At 33.9% G+C, this 18,208-nt stretch overlaps 1 protein-coding gene across 1 annotated transcript; it reads left to right on the forward strand.

Moving 5' to 3' along the window:
* Window positions 1–7,369: 7,369 nt before the first annotated feature.
* LOC124365195 (putative ferric-chelate reductase 1 homolog) lies at window positions 7,370–17,270 on the forward strand. Its single transcript, XM_046821151.1, has 5 exons — window positions 7,370–7,448; window positions 8,335–8,441; window positions 9,952–10,158; window positions 15,089–15,180; window positions 16,889–17,270. Exons 2-5 carry the CDS (start codon window positions 8,337–8,339, stop codon window positions 16,968–16,970), a joined length of 486 nt encoding a protein of 161 aa, XP_046677107.1. The 5' UTR covers window positions 7,370–7,448; window positions 8,335–8,336; the 3' UTR covers window positions 16,971–17,270.
* The last annotated feature ends 938 nt before the right edge of the window (window positions 17,271–18,208 follow it).

The following is an 18,208-nucleotide window of genomic DNA, read 5'->3' on the forward strand; positions in this document are numbered from 1 at the left end:
AGAACATATGCTAGTGCAAAATGCCGTATATTATTGTTTTGCACAATATCTGCTAATGCAAAATACAAGATTTATTAATTTACAGAATATATACTAATTTCAAATGTCATACATTATTAATTTACACTATATCTGCAAATGTAAAATGCCATATATTATTGATATAGAGAATATCCACAAATAAAAATGCTATATATTACCATTTGAAGACTACCTGCTAATTCAGTGTTGTAACTATAAGCAATTTAAAGAAAAGCTGCAAATGTAAAATGGTAACACCCATTTTCAGAATGATTATAATATATAGAGAACAGTTCCTACCAGTCATTTAAAGAATAACTACAAAAGAACAATACTAGGTCTTTTCAGGTTTCTAAAATAAAAATCATTATACAAAAATGCTGTTTCATACAAAAAAAAGGAATTGGTTCTCTAAAATTGGTTAAATTATTTACCAAAGTTTCAAAACCTCAATATTTATTTATCTTCTCACTTGATATTTGAAATACGAACACCTTCATCTCTTTGTTAACTCACCGCTAATATATTTGGACAATCCACCAAGTTTTCTAATCCAAGTTTCCCAAGAGTGGTCCACAGGAGATATTTATATTATGACCAAAGTTACTCCGCTCGTAATTGAATTCGGTCTCAGTTAGAGTTTTATCAAACTGTTTATTCCCATCTTGGAATATATCTTTACAATATGTAATTTAATTTCTTTTTAACTATTTGGAACAAAGTTATTACAAATTAAGTTGCCATATTGGTTAAGGTTTGTCATAACATTGTACTAAGAATCCCACCTTGATGAAGAAAACTGTGAATGTTTTGCACATAAGGTTATCAAGACTGGTTGGCACCCTTAACAATTTTACCGTAGTTAAATGAAATGCAAAGGGATGGCACATTCTCCCCCTTATATCAGAAGCAGAATATAAGCGACAGAAGTAGACGCAAACAGCAAAACGCTTTTAAAACTAAGTTGGATTCCAAACCCCACAAATGTGTTTAGTTTCTTGGTCAGTGCAACAACATAACCTCAACTGTGGAACCATAAATAAATTAGAGTGGAAGTGAACTATACGGTTGTATCAGACTCTTTTAGACCATAACTTTTCAGTCATACGTAAGTTTTATATATATATATTTTTTTTAATAGGACAAGAAAGCAAATTATCACTATGCATTTGAACAATCTTAGACACAGTTAATTAAAAGAGACGAGAGTAGACGTTTTTTTAATCAAAGTTTGGTTTTTGTTGGTATATATTTTTTTGATCGGGGCACAAGTTTAACTCAACTATGAAACTTGAAAATACCTTAGATAGAAAATTAGAACTAAACAGACGGAAGTTGAATTAGGTTTCCAATAATTACAGTATATGTTTATATTTATGTATACAACAATTCGGTTTTACATTTTGAATCTCACCATGGAAACTGAAATAATATGTATCTGATATGTATACTTATGTTTTAAACAATTGTAGGGCTCTAACATATTACATCATAAATGCTTTTACTAAGAAAGATATAGCCTCCGAATTTGAAAATTGCGTGTTAAGCCGCGGGTATCTGCTAGTGTATATTTTATGAATCAGAGAAACACGATAAAATCAGCTATGGTCAAAATTATTGCGTCTTGTTGGACTTAGAATTGGTTTTCCGTATCTTGATGTGCCATTTGAGGACCTTCCTAATCGTTTTGGACTCATGTCCTTATACAATAGACGACGAATCCACGGTGCCTCATTTCTGTTCAAGCTTCTTAACAATTTTATGGACTCTCGTCATCTCCTCAGTCGGATCGATTTCTGTATCCCTAATAGACCTTGCTCTTGATATACCTTTGGTCACAGGCAAAATGATGGAAACCATGAGTATTTTGCTCCTCTCCCTCGAATCCAACCCTGATAATGAACTTTCCCCTAAGTTTGAAGAAATGAGTGTCATCAATTTTAAGACAAGGGTTCTCCAGTTTTCGAGTCGCACGTGAATGAAGACTACTCCCTCATTTTGATTGGTTTATTTTGTTATAACTGTAATGTCTGCCACTGGAGCTTATTGTGTTTCACATTGTTATTGTTGTATTTAATATGTTTATTGCTTGTTATATTGTTGAAAAATGGTTATACCGTTGATAAATAAATAAATCACCCGTTGTTTAACTTTTCACCCATTTTTTTAAATTTAAGGAAAGTCATGAAGATCTAAATTACTTTTCACAAAGATACAAAACATTTTCTGGTCTCGCCTCTGTATGTGTTGCGTGTAACACGAAAATGCTGTTCGGTAAGTAGCAAAGTGAAGCGAGAATCCTCCCTCTAGATTGACTCGCGAGGTAGACGATATGTTCACGTCACCAATATGATTGATGGATTTCTGATAGAAAAAGAGCTGGAATATTTATGTTAATGTGGAAGCCAGGGAATGTTCCAGCCGTTAATGGCAGCAGTGGAGCAGCCGTTAGTGCCAAAGGGATACAACAGTAATGGCATTATTGTCAATGTGTATGAGGTTATAATATAGCAGGGTATCAGACAATGTATTGCTAGTATTAATACAACTCGCTCATTAAATATCAATCAGAGTACACTTTTTTTAAATAAAACACTTTTTTTCTTATGGGACTCTGTGTACCAAACACTAAGTTATGTTTACTTAGTGCAATAATCGAAAAAAACAATTTGTTCAGTTATATTGATCTAAACAATTCACACATCGTGTTACAATTTGAGGGTAGTAATTGCTTTCCTCATGTGATGAATATTTGGTATAGTGAGTTTAAGTCAGGCGATAATGACCCGCTAAACATAATCTGTATAATTTAGGCTCGTCTGGTTACTAATAAAATTACTGGTATTTTTATTAAATTTTTTTGTGATTTTGACATAAACTTTAAGTTAAGGTACATCACAATGTTGAACTTTGACTATTAAGACGGCGCGGCGTTGAATTAATTCACTATTCGAACTGTATCGTTCATGTTTATAACAAAATAAATACATTGATTTTATTGCAAAGCACAAACACATTAGTTGTGCACAAAAAAGTGTATGATCTCCCACCTCTCAACGTATATAACTCTATAGAATTGATATTACTCTATTGTAAGCATCGTATTATCTACAGTATTTGAGGCATATAAACAAACAAAGTTTATAATTTTTAATCGTAATTTTTATAAATACCGTACGATCAGAACATTTACAACAAACGCAAATATAACCTGATATAGTAACTTACAAATTCTTATTAATCTTACAAAATAAAATAGCTAAGATTTATTTTAAATTATATAGTTACAACCATAAACTTAGATAAGCAATAAAATGAGGCGATTAAATAAGATTAAATCTGAAGTAAAAATAAATAAAAAAGCAATTTGAAAGAGGAGAAACTACAGCAGTTTGAGACATTGATATTTAAAGAAGCCGCATTACCCTGAATGCGTTTTAACTGCTCCCAAACGGCAGTTTTTATGGCAGTTCTCGCGTTCTCTGTACATTTCGTACGTTGTTGTGCTCGTAAATATTCAGGTTTATTCTAAGCAACCTACAAGCACTTACTTCTTGGATCGATAATTCTTAGCAAGGCCACCAAAATAAGATATGAACTATAACATAATGTTTTGTACTTTAAACTATAAAACTTTAAGACTTAGTATATATGATGATTTATGAATTGCCAGTTTAAACACTGATTGGTAGAGAAAGTTATTTTAAATGAATTAGTGGTACGTTTAAATAAAACAACAATAGAACACTATAAGGTACCTGACATTGAAAGTCAAGTACAAAATTGCAAATAAGGAATTATAAAACAATATTGATACTGAGGAACTTCCAGGGCACAACTTTATCATTGCTCTTTACTTATTTGGTTTGATGTTAATCCATGGGCTTGATTAATTTGCCTTTTTACGTCTAGTAAAACACACATTTGCTCATCTTTTTATGTTTTCCTCATCTGGAGATTATTAGAGACATTTTGAGAAGATTTTTCCACATTGACCTGAGTTAACATCACCACTGAATAGTAAATCACGTACATCTTGTTCGGATTCACAGTCATAGTTCTTCCTTGAATTGACCATTGTCAACATCACCACTGGATAGTAAATCACATACTTCTTGTTCGGAATCACAGTCATAGTTCTTCCTTGAATTGACCTTTGTCAACATCACCACTGGATAGTAAATCACATACTTCTTGTTCGGAATCACAGTCATAGTTCTTCCTTGAATTGACCTTTGTCAACATCACCACTGAATAGTAAATCACATACTTCTTGTTCGAAATCACAGTCATAGTTCTTCCTTGAATTGACCTTTGTCAACATCACCACTGAAGAGTAAATCACATACATCTTGTTAGGAATCACAGTCATAGTTCTTTCTTGAATTGCCCTTTGTCAACATCACCACTGGATAGTAAATCACATACTTCTTGTTCGGAATCACAGTCATAGTACTTCCTTGAATTGACCTTTGTCAACATCACCACTGAATAGTAAATCACATACATCTTGTTCGGAATCACAGTCATAGTTCTTCCTTGAATTGACCATTGTCAACAACACCACTGGATAGTAAATCACATACTTCTTGTTCGGAATCACAGTCATAGTTCTTCCTTGAATTGACCTTTGTCAACATCACCACTGAATAGTAAATCACATACATCTTGTTAGGAATCACAGTCATAGTTCTTCCTTGAATTGACCTTTGTCAACATCACCACTGAATAGTAAATCACATACATCTTGTTCGGAATCACAGTCATAGTTCTTCCTTGAATTGACCTTTGTCAACATCACCACTGGATAGTAAATCACATAATTCTTGCTCCGAATCACAGTCATAGTTCTTCCTTGAATTGACCTTTGTCAACATCACCACTGAATAGTAAATCACATACATCTTGTTAGGAATCACAGTCATAGTTCTTCCTTGAATTGACCTTTGTCAACATTAACACTGGATAGTAAATCACATACATCTTTTTCGGAATCACAGTCATAGTTCTTCATGGAATTGACCTTTGTCAACATCACCACTGGATGGTAAATGACATACATCTTGTCCGGAATCACAGTCATAGTTAATCCTTAAGCTGACCTTATTCAACATCGCCACTGAATTGTATTTGTGGCTTGACAGGATATATGATATAGATTTAAACAAACGATAACCATCTACTTATATTGGCATTTCTTTTTTTTATGATCTGTTCTATACTCGTATTGAAAATAGGGTTATTGAAAAATAAAATTCATAACTAACTTGTCTCACGTGATTATTAGATAGCTGGCAAAAATATATACTATTCGATAAGAATTGTGTTGAATCATTTATGTAAGACCGGACGGGAAATCTGAGGAAATGTGGAAAATCTACTAATCATCCCATTAAATTTTACATGGTATTATTGAAGATCAATTAACTTAAAATTTAGTGTTTTAAATGTATAGGAATATACGATTTCTTTTATAGTATAGTGATAAGGAAAGTAGATTCCACGCACAAAGATTCGAAGATGTTTGAACTATCGGATGGATTCACCTACTCATCAATAGAATGACAGTTGAGGTTTTCATGTCGCTGATTCTGACTCTTTTCACATCTCCAGATGACAATTCTCCGAGAATACTCGTTTAGAGAATGCTCTGGAGATGCTATACGAAACTTGTCATCTAGAGATGTGAAAAGCGTCTGAATCAGTGACATGAAAGCCAAAAATGGCATTATTTAGATGAGAACGGTGAAACCAAGCGGCACTTTCCAAAATCATTGTTCCACATTCTACCCAGTTTGTACGATAAACGATTGAGGATTACATTCCTAATCGGGAGCCGTTAATTAATTGTTGACTTGGTGTGAACAGAAGGACGTAGGGACCTAATGGCTTTCCAAAGGAAACTTTTGTGAGCGGGTGTAAAGGTGTTGATACATTGCGTGATACATAATGTGAGCATACATAAGTCCTCGTGTGCAATGTTGGGTTCGTGTGATAAACTGAATGAAATAAAACTAAAAATATTTCAAACTTACCACAAGGGCACTATTTTAGTTGCAAACTCAGAGTAAAAATGATCTTGTGATAATTTGTATTTCTGCCTAGTATATTCTAGCAGAGCATAAACTAATACACCTTGGAAGGATAACAGGAGTTAAGACATTTGCTATTTTATATGTTACCAAACGTATAAAACAACGTTTTGAGGATTTAAATCCACCCTCTTCTTCAGGTAATTAGTACATAAACAGGAAAGAAAGAATGAAGAAAAATACGTCTTAATGTGTGACTAAAATTAGTATAAGTACATATTTGCATGCATCGGTGACTTCTCCCCCTAAATTATGATTAGCAATTAAATATTTTTGTAAACAATGAAATGGTTTAAAACGTAATCGAAGAGCAGCAGCGAGTGCAGTAGTGGAACACGCTGTTGGTTTCACCAGACCGAAGGCGAATAGCGATCACATGGGCTTAATGTTGTACCATTGTTTTATTTAACAACTGCAGATTTAATTATTGTGGCGTATAAGCTACTTTCATGTACAATAATCTTTCCTTGGAAAACAATTTAGGGAAACAAAGAACTGTTTCTTTGTAAATGAAGTTAGTCTCAGATAAGGATTATTTTGTGAAGGTTAACAGAGTTAGCGTAAGCACAAGGAGCGGGAAAGGCTTAACACAATTCGCAGATTCTTCTGCGAAACCGCAGTCTGTATAGTGTTTAGCGTTGCTAATCTCGGTCCGCCAGTTAGATTGCACAATTTCCGTTTTCGGTTATATCGAAAAGTTTTATACGATTGCTCGCAATATATCATTTCTGAATTGAATAGACACAATAAAATATAGTTAATATTCTTTGTAGTTCTAAATGATATAGCTAATTTATTTAATATATATATATATATATTTATTAAATTTGTATAGATAGCAATAGCCTAACTTTATATACATATAGGGTATATATATATATATATATATATATATATATATATATATATACGAATTTAAGAGAAGATGTTTTAATGAACAAATTTACATAGCATTCTGTGTATTCTTTGAAAAGATTGTCTCAAAGTTGGGGAAGATGGAAGTGGATTGTTTGCCAAACAAACCGGAAGTAATTAACTTGGAACGTTATCAATCATGAGCGTTGCGGCAGATATAGCACATATTTGTGCTTTCTTATCAATTGATGTTATGACTTCATTTTGTGATTTTATGTTAAGACACTACAAATAAAAAAAGTAATGAAAATAAACAAATGGAACATGAAACATGAACATGAGTGATACGTGACGTCGCAAATGGAAGTGTAATCTGTTATCTCTCTATTAGTGATATCATATCAGACGAGAGGATCTGTAGACCCCTCAGTATACGATCTGATCTGTACCTACAACTCAGTTTTATTACTCACAACTCAAGTAAGTTTTAACGTTATTCATATAAATCTTTTGAGTTCCTTTCCAATAAGACTAACAATCTATCTAAAATCAAGCTGTTAGTTTTATTGATGACAGTTATAAGTTATACAAACAAAAGGTGAACGTACAACATGATTTTGGGTATTAAATTCAATAAAATACATCTAAATGCAACTTATAAACAAGTCATTCAAAGTTTTACAAAATATTATTGCATCACAACGACTAAAGTTCGTTACGTATGCTACGTAAAATTAGTAATAACAGCACACATTTTGACTGTGAGCGATATAATGGAGAATTGTAATGACAATTCAATAAGTACAGGCAATGCTTTGTCGTTATGATTCCAATGATACTCAGTTCCCGTCATTTGGTAGAAAAAGCAATTTGTAATCTTTGCATACACACTTTAAAAAACACTGTAAGTAAAAGAGTATGGGACATACTCATAAAACATATTTCAAGTATATATGTATCAATTAGAATTCTTAAAAGTAAAAACCGTCAGTTGGTAAGCAAAGTATCTGGAAAGAACGTAGGTTTACCAGATTAGGGAAAACATTTAAAATCGAATGAAATTGAGAAAACCAAAAGAAATTTAATAAAAAACAAACATTCCTCGGGGATAATGGTTTTGAGTGGATCTGTGATGCTGGCAACACTGACGAAGACGGTGCCCCCTGGCGCTCGTGAGACCATGGAACCCTGTCCAGGCGTTAGTCCTTAGGTGTAAGATACCAGGACATAATACTTAAACTAATTAATTATAATGCATACATATGCTGGTTCGGGTGGTGATGTCTGTGATGTTGGCGATACTGGCGGAGACACAGCTCCCCGACGCCAGTACATAACACTTAAACTAATTAATTATAATGCATAGGGATGCTGGTTCAGGTGGTGATATCTGTGATGTTGGCGACACTGGTGAAGACGGAACCCCCTGACGCTTGTGAGACCATGGAACCCAGTCACGGCGGCAGTCCTCAGGTTTGAGATACCAGTACATAATTATTAAATTATAAATAATGTTTAAACCTTTACATAATGGCATTAGTTGTTTGTTAGATATATTAACTATAATATTGTTAAATACCTACTGCAAAATACCATATTGCGAAATATATTCCAACAGAACAATTTTTCTTCCTGTGTTTACTACCTATTATTCAAAAATTGGTGTAAAATAATTAATAATTACTTTTACTTCATATCAAAACTCACAGAACGCTCGGTCAGAAAATCTCAGTCAACAACCGTAACCCTCAGTTCTGTAGCTTTCTATATAAAAACACTTGTGAAAGGAAATCGTGCAGTCCCATCGTGGCTTGAATGGTCTCGATAATTATCCGCCATTTATCGTCCTGCGACAAGGACTCTTCATACGACAGAGACTTCACCTGAATAGATTTCGCAGAATACAGATTTGTCGAGCTCTTCCCGAGTAATGTTGGCGTAGATGAGTATCCTGTTCTCTGAGGATTTATCATTCAATTCGTGTAACAACTCTTGTATGACAAGCTCTTCCAACAAACGTTCTCTCTAGAATAAGATCAGACTTTTTTAAAATAAAAAGTTTATTGAAAAAGACCATTGTAGTCGATAGTGTGTACCTCACACATTCATTTAATAATTTTAAATTTATATAAAAGACCTTTCAACGTCCAAGATGCTTTCGTCATGTGAGAACTATATTTTCAGAATAGGTTTTCCCAAACCACTTCTCATTGGCTGTGATTTTAATTTGGATTTCTCTGAAACAACCATAATTAGTTAATTTAAACATTTATTGCCTTCTAAACACTCTAGAGGTTCGGCCTTATGTTTGGATAATATTTTTACCAATTTATCGAGTTTCGTTTTTAAAGGAATTTGAATTTTCTGACCATTCAAAGCATACTACAAAAAAATGTAAAATCTCTGAATATAGACTCAAATCTTGCGCAAAGGGAGAAACTAAAACACTCAATCAACATTCTTCAAACATTTCATTCTACATAAAAAATGTCTGATCCCGTTAAAACCGCACACAGCTTTTAGTGCAAAGTTTCATAATTTTTTGTCCCTCTATTTTCAACTTACAAAATGTTAAAAGATTTGTTTTCCTGTTATTACAATATCCTAAATTGTAGCACAACCATCTGGTTGTTTTTAGCGTCAACAAATGCAGAATTATATATAAAAAACAAAATGTCAAAGCAATGATCAAAAATGTAAATATTGCAATTAAATTAAGTTAAGACATCTGCAACATAAACATAAATTTTCATTTAGTTTGTCAAAAGTGCAACTTAATGGCTTTTGATAACACAAACTGAAATTCTGCTTATTGACAAGGATATTGATGATTTAAGGAATTTGTGAAATTTATCTTCAAATAACAATGGTGACCACGATGACATAGTGACAGAATAATTGTATGATACCAACAATACATATTGTTCTTTTCGTTGTTCTAGGAGATTACTTTCTATTTAGTTGACGATGTGGCATGCTACAGGAAGGACCTCCACCATTCACATTCTACCTGCACAAGGACACGATAGTGAGCCGGTTGTCAGCGCACTTCGCTATCCTGGGCAGTGAGAGCCAGCACTTCACGGGGTTCATGGTTCAGGCGCGAGACGACGCCTCAGGGTTACCGGTCGGGCAGTTCGACACAGGGTGTCTCGACATCAACACCATGAACTGCTTCGGCGGTTTCGCGGTACGGGTAATTATGTGGCCTTTATATGTTTGTATCACACACTGATAATATATGAGATGTCACTTACTAACGTCTCGACATCAACATCATGAACTGCTTCGGCGGTTTCGCGGTACGGGTAATTATGTGGCCTTTATATGTTTGTATCATACACAGATAATATATGAGATGTCACTTACTAACGTCTCGACATCAACATCATGAACTGCTTCGGCGGTTTCGCGGTACGGGTAATTATGTGGCCTTTATATGTTTGTATCACACACTGATAATATATGAGATGTCACTTACTAACGTCTCGACATCAACACCATGAACTGCTTCGGCGGTTTCGCGGTACGGGTAATTATGTGGCCTTTATATGTTTGCATCACACACTGATAATATATGAGGTGTCACTTACTAACGTCTCGACATCAACACCATGAACTGCTTCGGCGGTTTCGCGGTACGGGTAATTATGTGGCCTTTATATGTTTGTATCACACACAGATAATATATGAGATGTCACTTACTAACGTCTCGACATCAACACCAAGAACTGCTTCGGCGGTTTCACGGTACGGGTAATTATGTGGCCTTTATATGTTTGTATCACACACTCATAATATATGAGATGTCACTTACTGACGTCTCGACATCAACATCATGAACTCCTTCGGCGGTTTCGCGGTACGGGTAATTATGTGGCCTTTATATGTTTGTATCACACACTGATAATATATGAGATGAAGAAAAAAAAATTTCCGGACATTTGCCATCGTTCAGTGAAACAAGAAATCAGTAACACTACTTTCGAGATCTGAAATCTGATCTCTTCTTCAGGTAAAGAACTAACTTAATACATAATTACAAACTAGGTTAAAATAAACAAATCATACCAAAGCGTTGTGGCACGCCTAAGTCAGGAATTACAACCACCACGTTGTTTGTCAACTTCACTAACTCTAAAAATATGCACTTAATAAAAAACTATACACAACACCAATCATTAAAACTGTTTAGAGTTAACCCTATAGGTATAAGGGTTTCAACCTTACATTTATGCAAAAGTTAAATTATTAATGTGTTTAGTTAACTTAAGTTCTCAAGGTCTTTGATTTGTTTACTGGTTCCGGGTCCGTACCAAGAATCAATTCTTTGTTTGAAGGCTATTTTTGACGATGTAATGATTGTGAAGTTTTTTAAGTGCATTTTTTCTTTTTTTTTTCACCCAGCAGGGATCACTTCTGGCTGGTTTATACCTTCCAGTTGAACCCACCACTGGGCACAGCAAAAACCGATGTGTCACTTCAATCTGGGCAACCTTATGGATGTCCAGTAGCGGCACATCACTAACCGCAAATGTTGAGATTCTGGGGTTCATGGGCAATTCGATAGGTCTTGTCTACTGTGGAAGATGACTGTTGGAGTTGGTGGGGTTTGTTCCCTTACCTCAGAGGTTCTTGTTAACCTCAACAAGGGTGTGCCACCCCTGCCTACTTTGACTGGAGAGGCTGGTTCAGAGCTGGCCTCCCCTTCTTCCGGGATGACTTTGAGATGTAGTGCCCTAATTCTTCCTCATGGATCTCGATAGGAGGCGCCCCCTACTCCCTAACCTTACCCATCCTGAATATCCTATCACTCCGGAAGCAGCACAAAGGTTCTTACAGGACTAAGTGCAATTTATAAGCTTCTTGTCCTAAGAGAACAAAAAAAGTGCATGTTTTATTGCTGCATCATAATAGATCTTGGAACTGCTTTCTTATATATGGGAACAAAGGAAAATATTCGCAAAAATTAACTATTATAACATTATTTATTCCTACGTATCCAGTAGCCACAAAGGAGTTTCGATTGGGATAAGTATCATTAAATAAATTCCTTACTTCATCACAAGATCTCGTTCGGTATCCCTAACCTTGCATTACCAGAATTATAACACGCTCTTCTTCACTTAAACACTTCATTTAAACGTAAATTACCTCAAAAACAGGTTATAAATGTAAATCAGGTTTTGGTTTGTAATGGAAGTGGTTGTCTATTGAGGTGGTTTACCTTCCCAATGTAGATGTTCATGTTTTGCTTCACTTAATTTTAAATTAACTTCAATGAGCTCTAATTGTGTGGTAGGTCGATATAAAAAGCTCTAGTTTCTACTATTCTTCATCTTTTGTCAATATCTTGAAATGCGGTATCTCTTAACGAGTCTTTATATTTACAAATTTTGAGTCACCACCTCAAAATCTCATTTTGGGGAAATGGGCAAAGTTGTAACAGTGACTATAAAGTTCACTTATATTTCCTAGAAAGTTTTTGCAAATTCCTTCTCTCCACTTTATCCATAAAAACTAAACAGAACGTATCCATACTTTTAACTCACACTGTGTATGACAGATTCAACAAAATTAACACAAGTTATATCCCATTATTTTGTCGAATTCGTTGTAGAATTTGCCAACGGCACATCGTGAAACTCACACCATCAGAGCAGACGAGTTTAGTATCAGGTGGCGTTTCACACAGGCATTGAACTGTTTCGAATTATTTATATGTTTGACTGCCTAAGGGAACCTGTTGATTAGTCTGACGCTAAGTTCTGACAAACGCACCGATACAAGCAGCCGATAGTGTTGAGTTGGTTGTTCCTAAATCTTACCCCGTAGTTGTGGTCGTTCTTACTTTGAATCATGTAATATTACAAGTTGCAGCACATGAACTACTAATACGTCAAGGCAAGGCAAATACATTATTTAAGCTTTCTGAAAACCTTTGTTTAAAGTTTGTTTTTCACAAGAAAAGTTTGAGAAAGTTCCAGAGTTTTTCCAAATACTTGTCATTTTTGGGTAATACAAAACATCAGAAAACACTGCATTTAGAGATCTGCAATCTAACCTTTTCTTTAATTAGCCTATATAAATGGCCTAAAACATAAATACAATCTAGGATGAAATAAATCAACGCATAAATCAGGACTCACAACAAATATGTATATAATGTATATAAATATACATTATAATAAAAAAACTATATTATAAAATTTATATTATAATAATATAAAAAGACAAATATTATATATATATATATATAATTTCTTATCGATTTTATTTGTTTTGGTTGACTATATGTTAAAATTTTATTGGGAATTTTTTAACTAATCTTGACGCCAGATTATATTTAAACTTATGTAAACCAGCTACTATTATGCAAAAAAACACGCACACAAGCGCGCGCGCCAACACACACACATATATAAATATACTGCGGATGACAGATTGAGATTAAAACTCTCTGCGACATTTCACTTTTTACCTTTCTTAGCGCTGCGTTTTGTCAGTCGTTTAAATGCTTGGAATAAACTGTCGTTTACATGCTTACATTAGACTGATATTAAAAATTACTCTTGAAAACAGTTTTTGTTCCATAGACTTCTAAGAACTCAATGAATGAAATGTTAATTTTAATTTTTAATTTGGTTGAAGAAAAGTCATTTATCAGTTTTTTAAGATGTGATGAATTCTTTGGAAGATTTGATGGTGAATACGGAAAGTTTATTTGTGATTTTTATAAGTATTAAATTTACGTTTACACATTTTCTGTTAAGTATTCCGATGGTTTAAATTTAAATAAATTTTAAAGGGGTTAATTATGGGTTACACGTTATACAATATAAACATAGTTACATGATTCTTTGTTTGAAGCTTGTCTTTGACTATGGAACGATTGTCAATGAATCAGCATTTTTTGTTTTAAAAATCTATATTACAGATGTATAACAAGTTCGTTATTATAAACAACATAATTGCGCCACAGATACGATTTCGGCACTCAAAACACATGAAGGAAATCGGATTTTCCTAGACATTTGCCATTGTTCAGTGATACAAAATTAGTAACACTACGTTTCGAGATCTATAATTTGATCCCTTCCTCAGGTCAACTAATGACCTATCACATAAGTTAAATCTAGGTTAAAATAGAATAGAAAAAATTATATCATATGAGACGATATGATAATTGTAGTATATCACAAGATATGATGTTATATCATATGACATATCAAACAGATATTATTCTCTTCTTTTAAAAGCTTTTTCTGAAGTAAGCACAAAGAAGCAGAAAGAATTTTAAAATATAGTTTTATACGATACTGATACGATTTACAAATTAATTTAACTGAGACTGACGAAACTGAGACTAAAATTCACTATACATATTAACTGAACTGTATAGACACAAGATCCTAAATATAGGGAGAACGCGTTAATTCAGTGCCTGCAAAATAAAGGTTAATAAATACAATCGAGTGTGGTAAAATACGCAAGTTTTTCCATAATATTCCAAATGTTTTAATGAATAGCTGTAAGAATTTTACTAATACTAATAGGACTAATGCTTATTCAACCCCTACGTGACTAATCTGCATGAAAAATCTTATTTGTTTTTGTTTAGTGCATAAGGCACAGTGTACCAATTTCATCTTTGTAGGACATCGGAATGTAGAAAAAACAGCAAAATTCCTTTAGATTTGCAACCCTTTTCAACCGTTATGGGTGGTTGATCTTGCTTAAAACTTTTCCTTTTTTAGGATATTGAAAAGTTGAATAACCTATAGTCCTAAAAAAATCTGTACTACTATGGATGTTTCATCTTCATGTGTATGCTTTAGTTTTTAAATTTAAGCCATGACGCATACTCATGCCAATTATCAACTTTTTTGGTTATAAAAAAGCGGGAGAGTTTGTGATGAGAGTTTGTATTAAGGCTCTGCCTATTATGTACAGAGATATTTGTTTTTAAAGACGGAGGAGGCAGATCAAATCTTACCCTGTCCAGGAATCCAGCATAGCCTAATCCGATAATTGGCACATTGTTAGAAATTTTAATTTCCACAGGAAAATTTTCAGAATCTTGTATAATTGTATACTGCAATCTAATGTAACTTTTGCAGAATACTGCAGTCCACCTCAGTTCGGAGCCCAAGTCTGACGCTCACATGCGTTGGCTTCCAGATCTGGACTTTGTTGGGAACGTCACTTTCTTGTGAGTTAAATTTTTGCAGAAACAAACTATCTAAATATGTTTCTAGTTACTGTGAGACCAAGTTTATTGTTTTCAGGCTTAAAGGGCACTTTAGTAAATATATAGCATTATCTAATTCATGCGCCTTCAGTCTCGCGGATTCCTATATTATAGTAGTTGGAATTTTTTTATGCAAAAAAGACGAGGAGTTTTGGGGGTACAGGTCCCCAGAGTTGTTTACATTATAATTTTTATTCATTGCGGGGCAAATTTAATAAATAGTGCATAGAAAAACTGGTCGCACAAGAAATTGCAGCATGTATTCCAAATGCTACAGATTATTTTACGAATTGGTAATGAACCGTCTGACTACGGTAATACAATACAATTTATACAACATTTCATATGGTTGTTTGATGTACTAAAATTGACTCTAAGCACCCAAACAATGATTATCATACAAAATATAACGGTACTTGAGGGTAAAAGTATTTGTATTTTATTTTTTTTATCAATGGATGATACACAGAGAATGTACAAACTTTTGCACATTGCCATAATTGGATTAGAAATCTACCTACATCGCTACGGTAGAATAAAGTATTAAGGAAGAAAACATTCTGAAGAGTAGCTTGCCAAGGCAATGTACAGAAAAAGCAATGTTTTGCGGGCTTCTGTGATATAACTACTCTGACATTATATACACTCAAGTATTTATGGGTTTGATTAAAAAAAAGGAGAACTATACCAGTCATATTTTATCACTAGAGAATTATCTTTTAGAGATGTGGCATCTCATAAAGGTCAAGTCAACTTTGTACAGAGAGGAGGTAAAGTACAGCTTTGTTAAGATAATTGGAACAGCTTGTCAATATGGTGAAACCGAAACCGAGTCTTTGAAACACAAATCCAACTCTTGAATTCTCTTCGGTGAAATGGAGCCTGCTGAAGATGTCAAATTAAATAAGGATGTTGAGAATATGAGTGTGGCTTTGAATGCCATATTTAAACATTTTACCGGGTATTTATAATTGAAGTAAAACGTTTTATTTATGGAATGGAGCATTATAAAGTTATCAGGATAACATTGGTGAGATGATAAGGTTCGGTTTTGGAAACAAGATTAATCCTATTCACTAATCCTACATAAAGTAAAAATTAATAAATGAAAATGATTAAATAGAATTATATTTTTCAATTATATTCTTTAGTTGTAATTAATAACAATTGTCAATGTCATATAAGTGTAATCGCTGCCATGTGAAAGTAAGTGGCAACTGTAGAACATAGCCTTACAACATCTTCACTTCAAATTATTTGTTTTTATAGGCTATAGCAAAAGTAGTTAAATTTTATAATAAAAATAGTATTTTAATATTAAATTTAACTACATGGGACAATACTGACGGTTAACATTAATTAAGTACTAAGTTATTACAACTTCTTAAAAGTCACTTTTCCCTGCGTTTATGGGTTTCTTCTTTTGGGATTAAAAGTACTTGATGTATTTAAGTTTACCCCCATTTCAGAAAATAGTTCCTGAAAAAGGGAAGTTTTGTATTATAGGAAACTTGATGAACTTTCTTCCCGATAGCAAATATTTACTTTGCAGACAAAAAAACATGGAAAATAACGGATAAACCTTATTTATTATTTTATATTCTAAATAAGGAGAAAATATAGGTATTACTGTATAAGAAATTGGTTCTCATAAGTTTTTGTGTTGCAGTGCAACGGTGGCCCAGTCCAGGAAAGTTTTCTGGGTGAGGCATCCTGCGAGAAAATTGCAAGTCATCCTTGACGTCGCCTGATCCTCACTTAGTCCTTAATCTGCAATAATAACTTTGTTTCATTTATACCAACTAATTTAAAATATTTTAAACGTACATTGTAAAGTAGTAAAAGCTCTTGTTATATAACGTAACATATATTATGATTTAGCCTTGACACATCCTTAAAGGCTTTAGTATAAGTGGGTGGAGGTGGAAGAAATTTGGTAGGTACATGACAGCAACTTATTACATAAAATAATAAATAGGTTTCAATTGTAAATACAGGGTGAGTTACATAAGTTTTCCTCAGATATATTAAGAGAACGGTTGGATCAATAGAGAAGAAACAAAATACAACCTCCTCAAAAAAATACATGGACTATATTTCAGTAATTAAATTAAAATTTAAGAAAATATGTGCCGGAAATAGAGGTCCCTTATTTGATTACGTAACTAGTATTTCAAAACACGAAACTGTTACCGTGTGGAATCTGACACCTTTACTGATTGACTCCTGCAATCATTACTCCACAACTGCCAGAAGAGATCAATAAAAAGCCATAAAAGTGATAAAGAGGTTCAAAATGAACTCCTTGCATTTTTTCGACATTAGATACACAAAGGATACAAAAGAGCTCAGTCTATTTGCCCAGCAGCTATTCAATGTAGTCTAAATGCAGAGATATTCTCATTATCTCATCAGTTGCACAGCTCGTAATAAGAAGACGTTTTAGACACCATATTTAGATTTGGCACAGCGAGGTAACAAAGAAGAGGGAGCATAGTTTCACATTTACTTGAAATACATGAAGTAACGTGTTATTATAGTTCAATTCGCGCGGTGCGGCGTAGTGAGATTTAATCAATGGCGAGGAGACATAGGCGAGGGATCTTAGTTCCACATTCACTTGATATACATGAAGTAACGTGTCACTATAGTTCAATTCGCGCGGTGCGGCGTAGTGAGATTTAATCAATGGCGAGGAGACATAGGCGAGGGATCGTAGTTCCAATTTCACTTGATATACATGAAGTAACGTGTCACTATAGTTCAATTCGCGCGGTGCGGCGTAGTGAGATTTAATCAATGGCGAGGAGACATAGGCGAGGGATCGTAGTTCCAATTTCACTTGATATACATGAAGTAACGTGTCACTATAGTTCAATTCGCGCGGTGCGGCGTAATGATATTTAATCAATGGCGAGGAGACATAGGCGAGAGATCGTAGTTCCACATTCACTTGATATACATGAAGTAACGTGTCACTATAGTTCAA

The sequence above is a fragment of the Homalodisca vitripennis genome, chromosome 6, assembly GCF_021130785.1.
Source record: "Homalodisca vitripennis isolate AUS2020 chromosome 6, UT_GWSS_2.1, whole genome shotgun sequence".
Lineage (NCBI taxonomy): Eukaryota > Metazoa > Arthropoda > Insecta > Hemiptera > Cicadellidae > Homalodisca > Homalodisca vitripennis.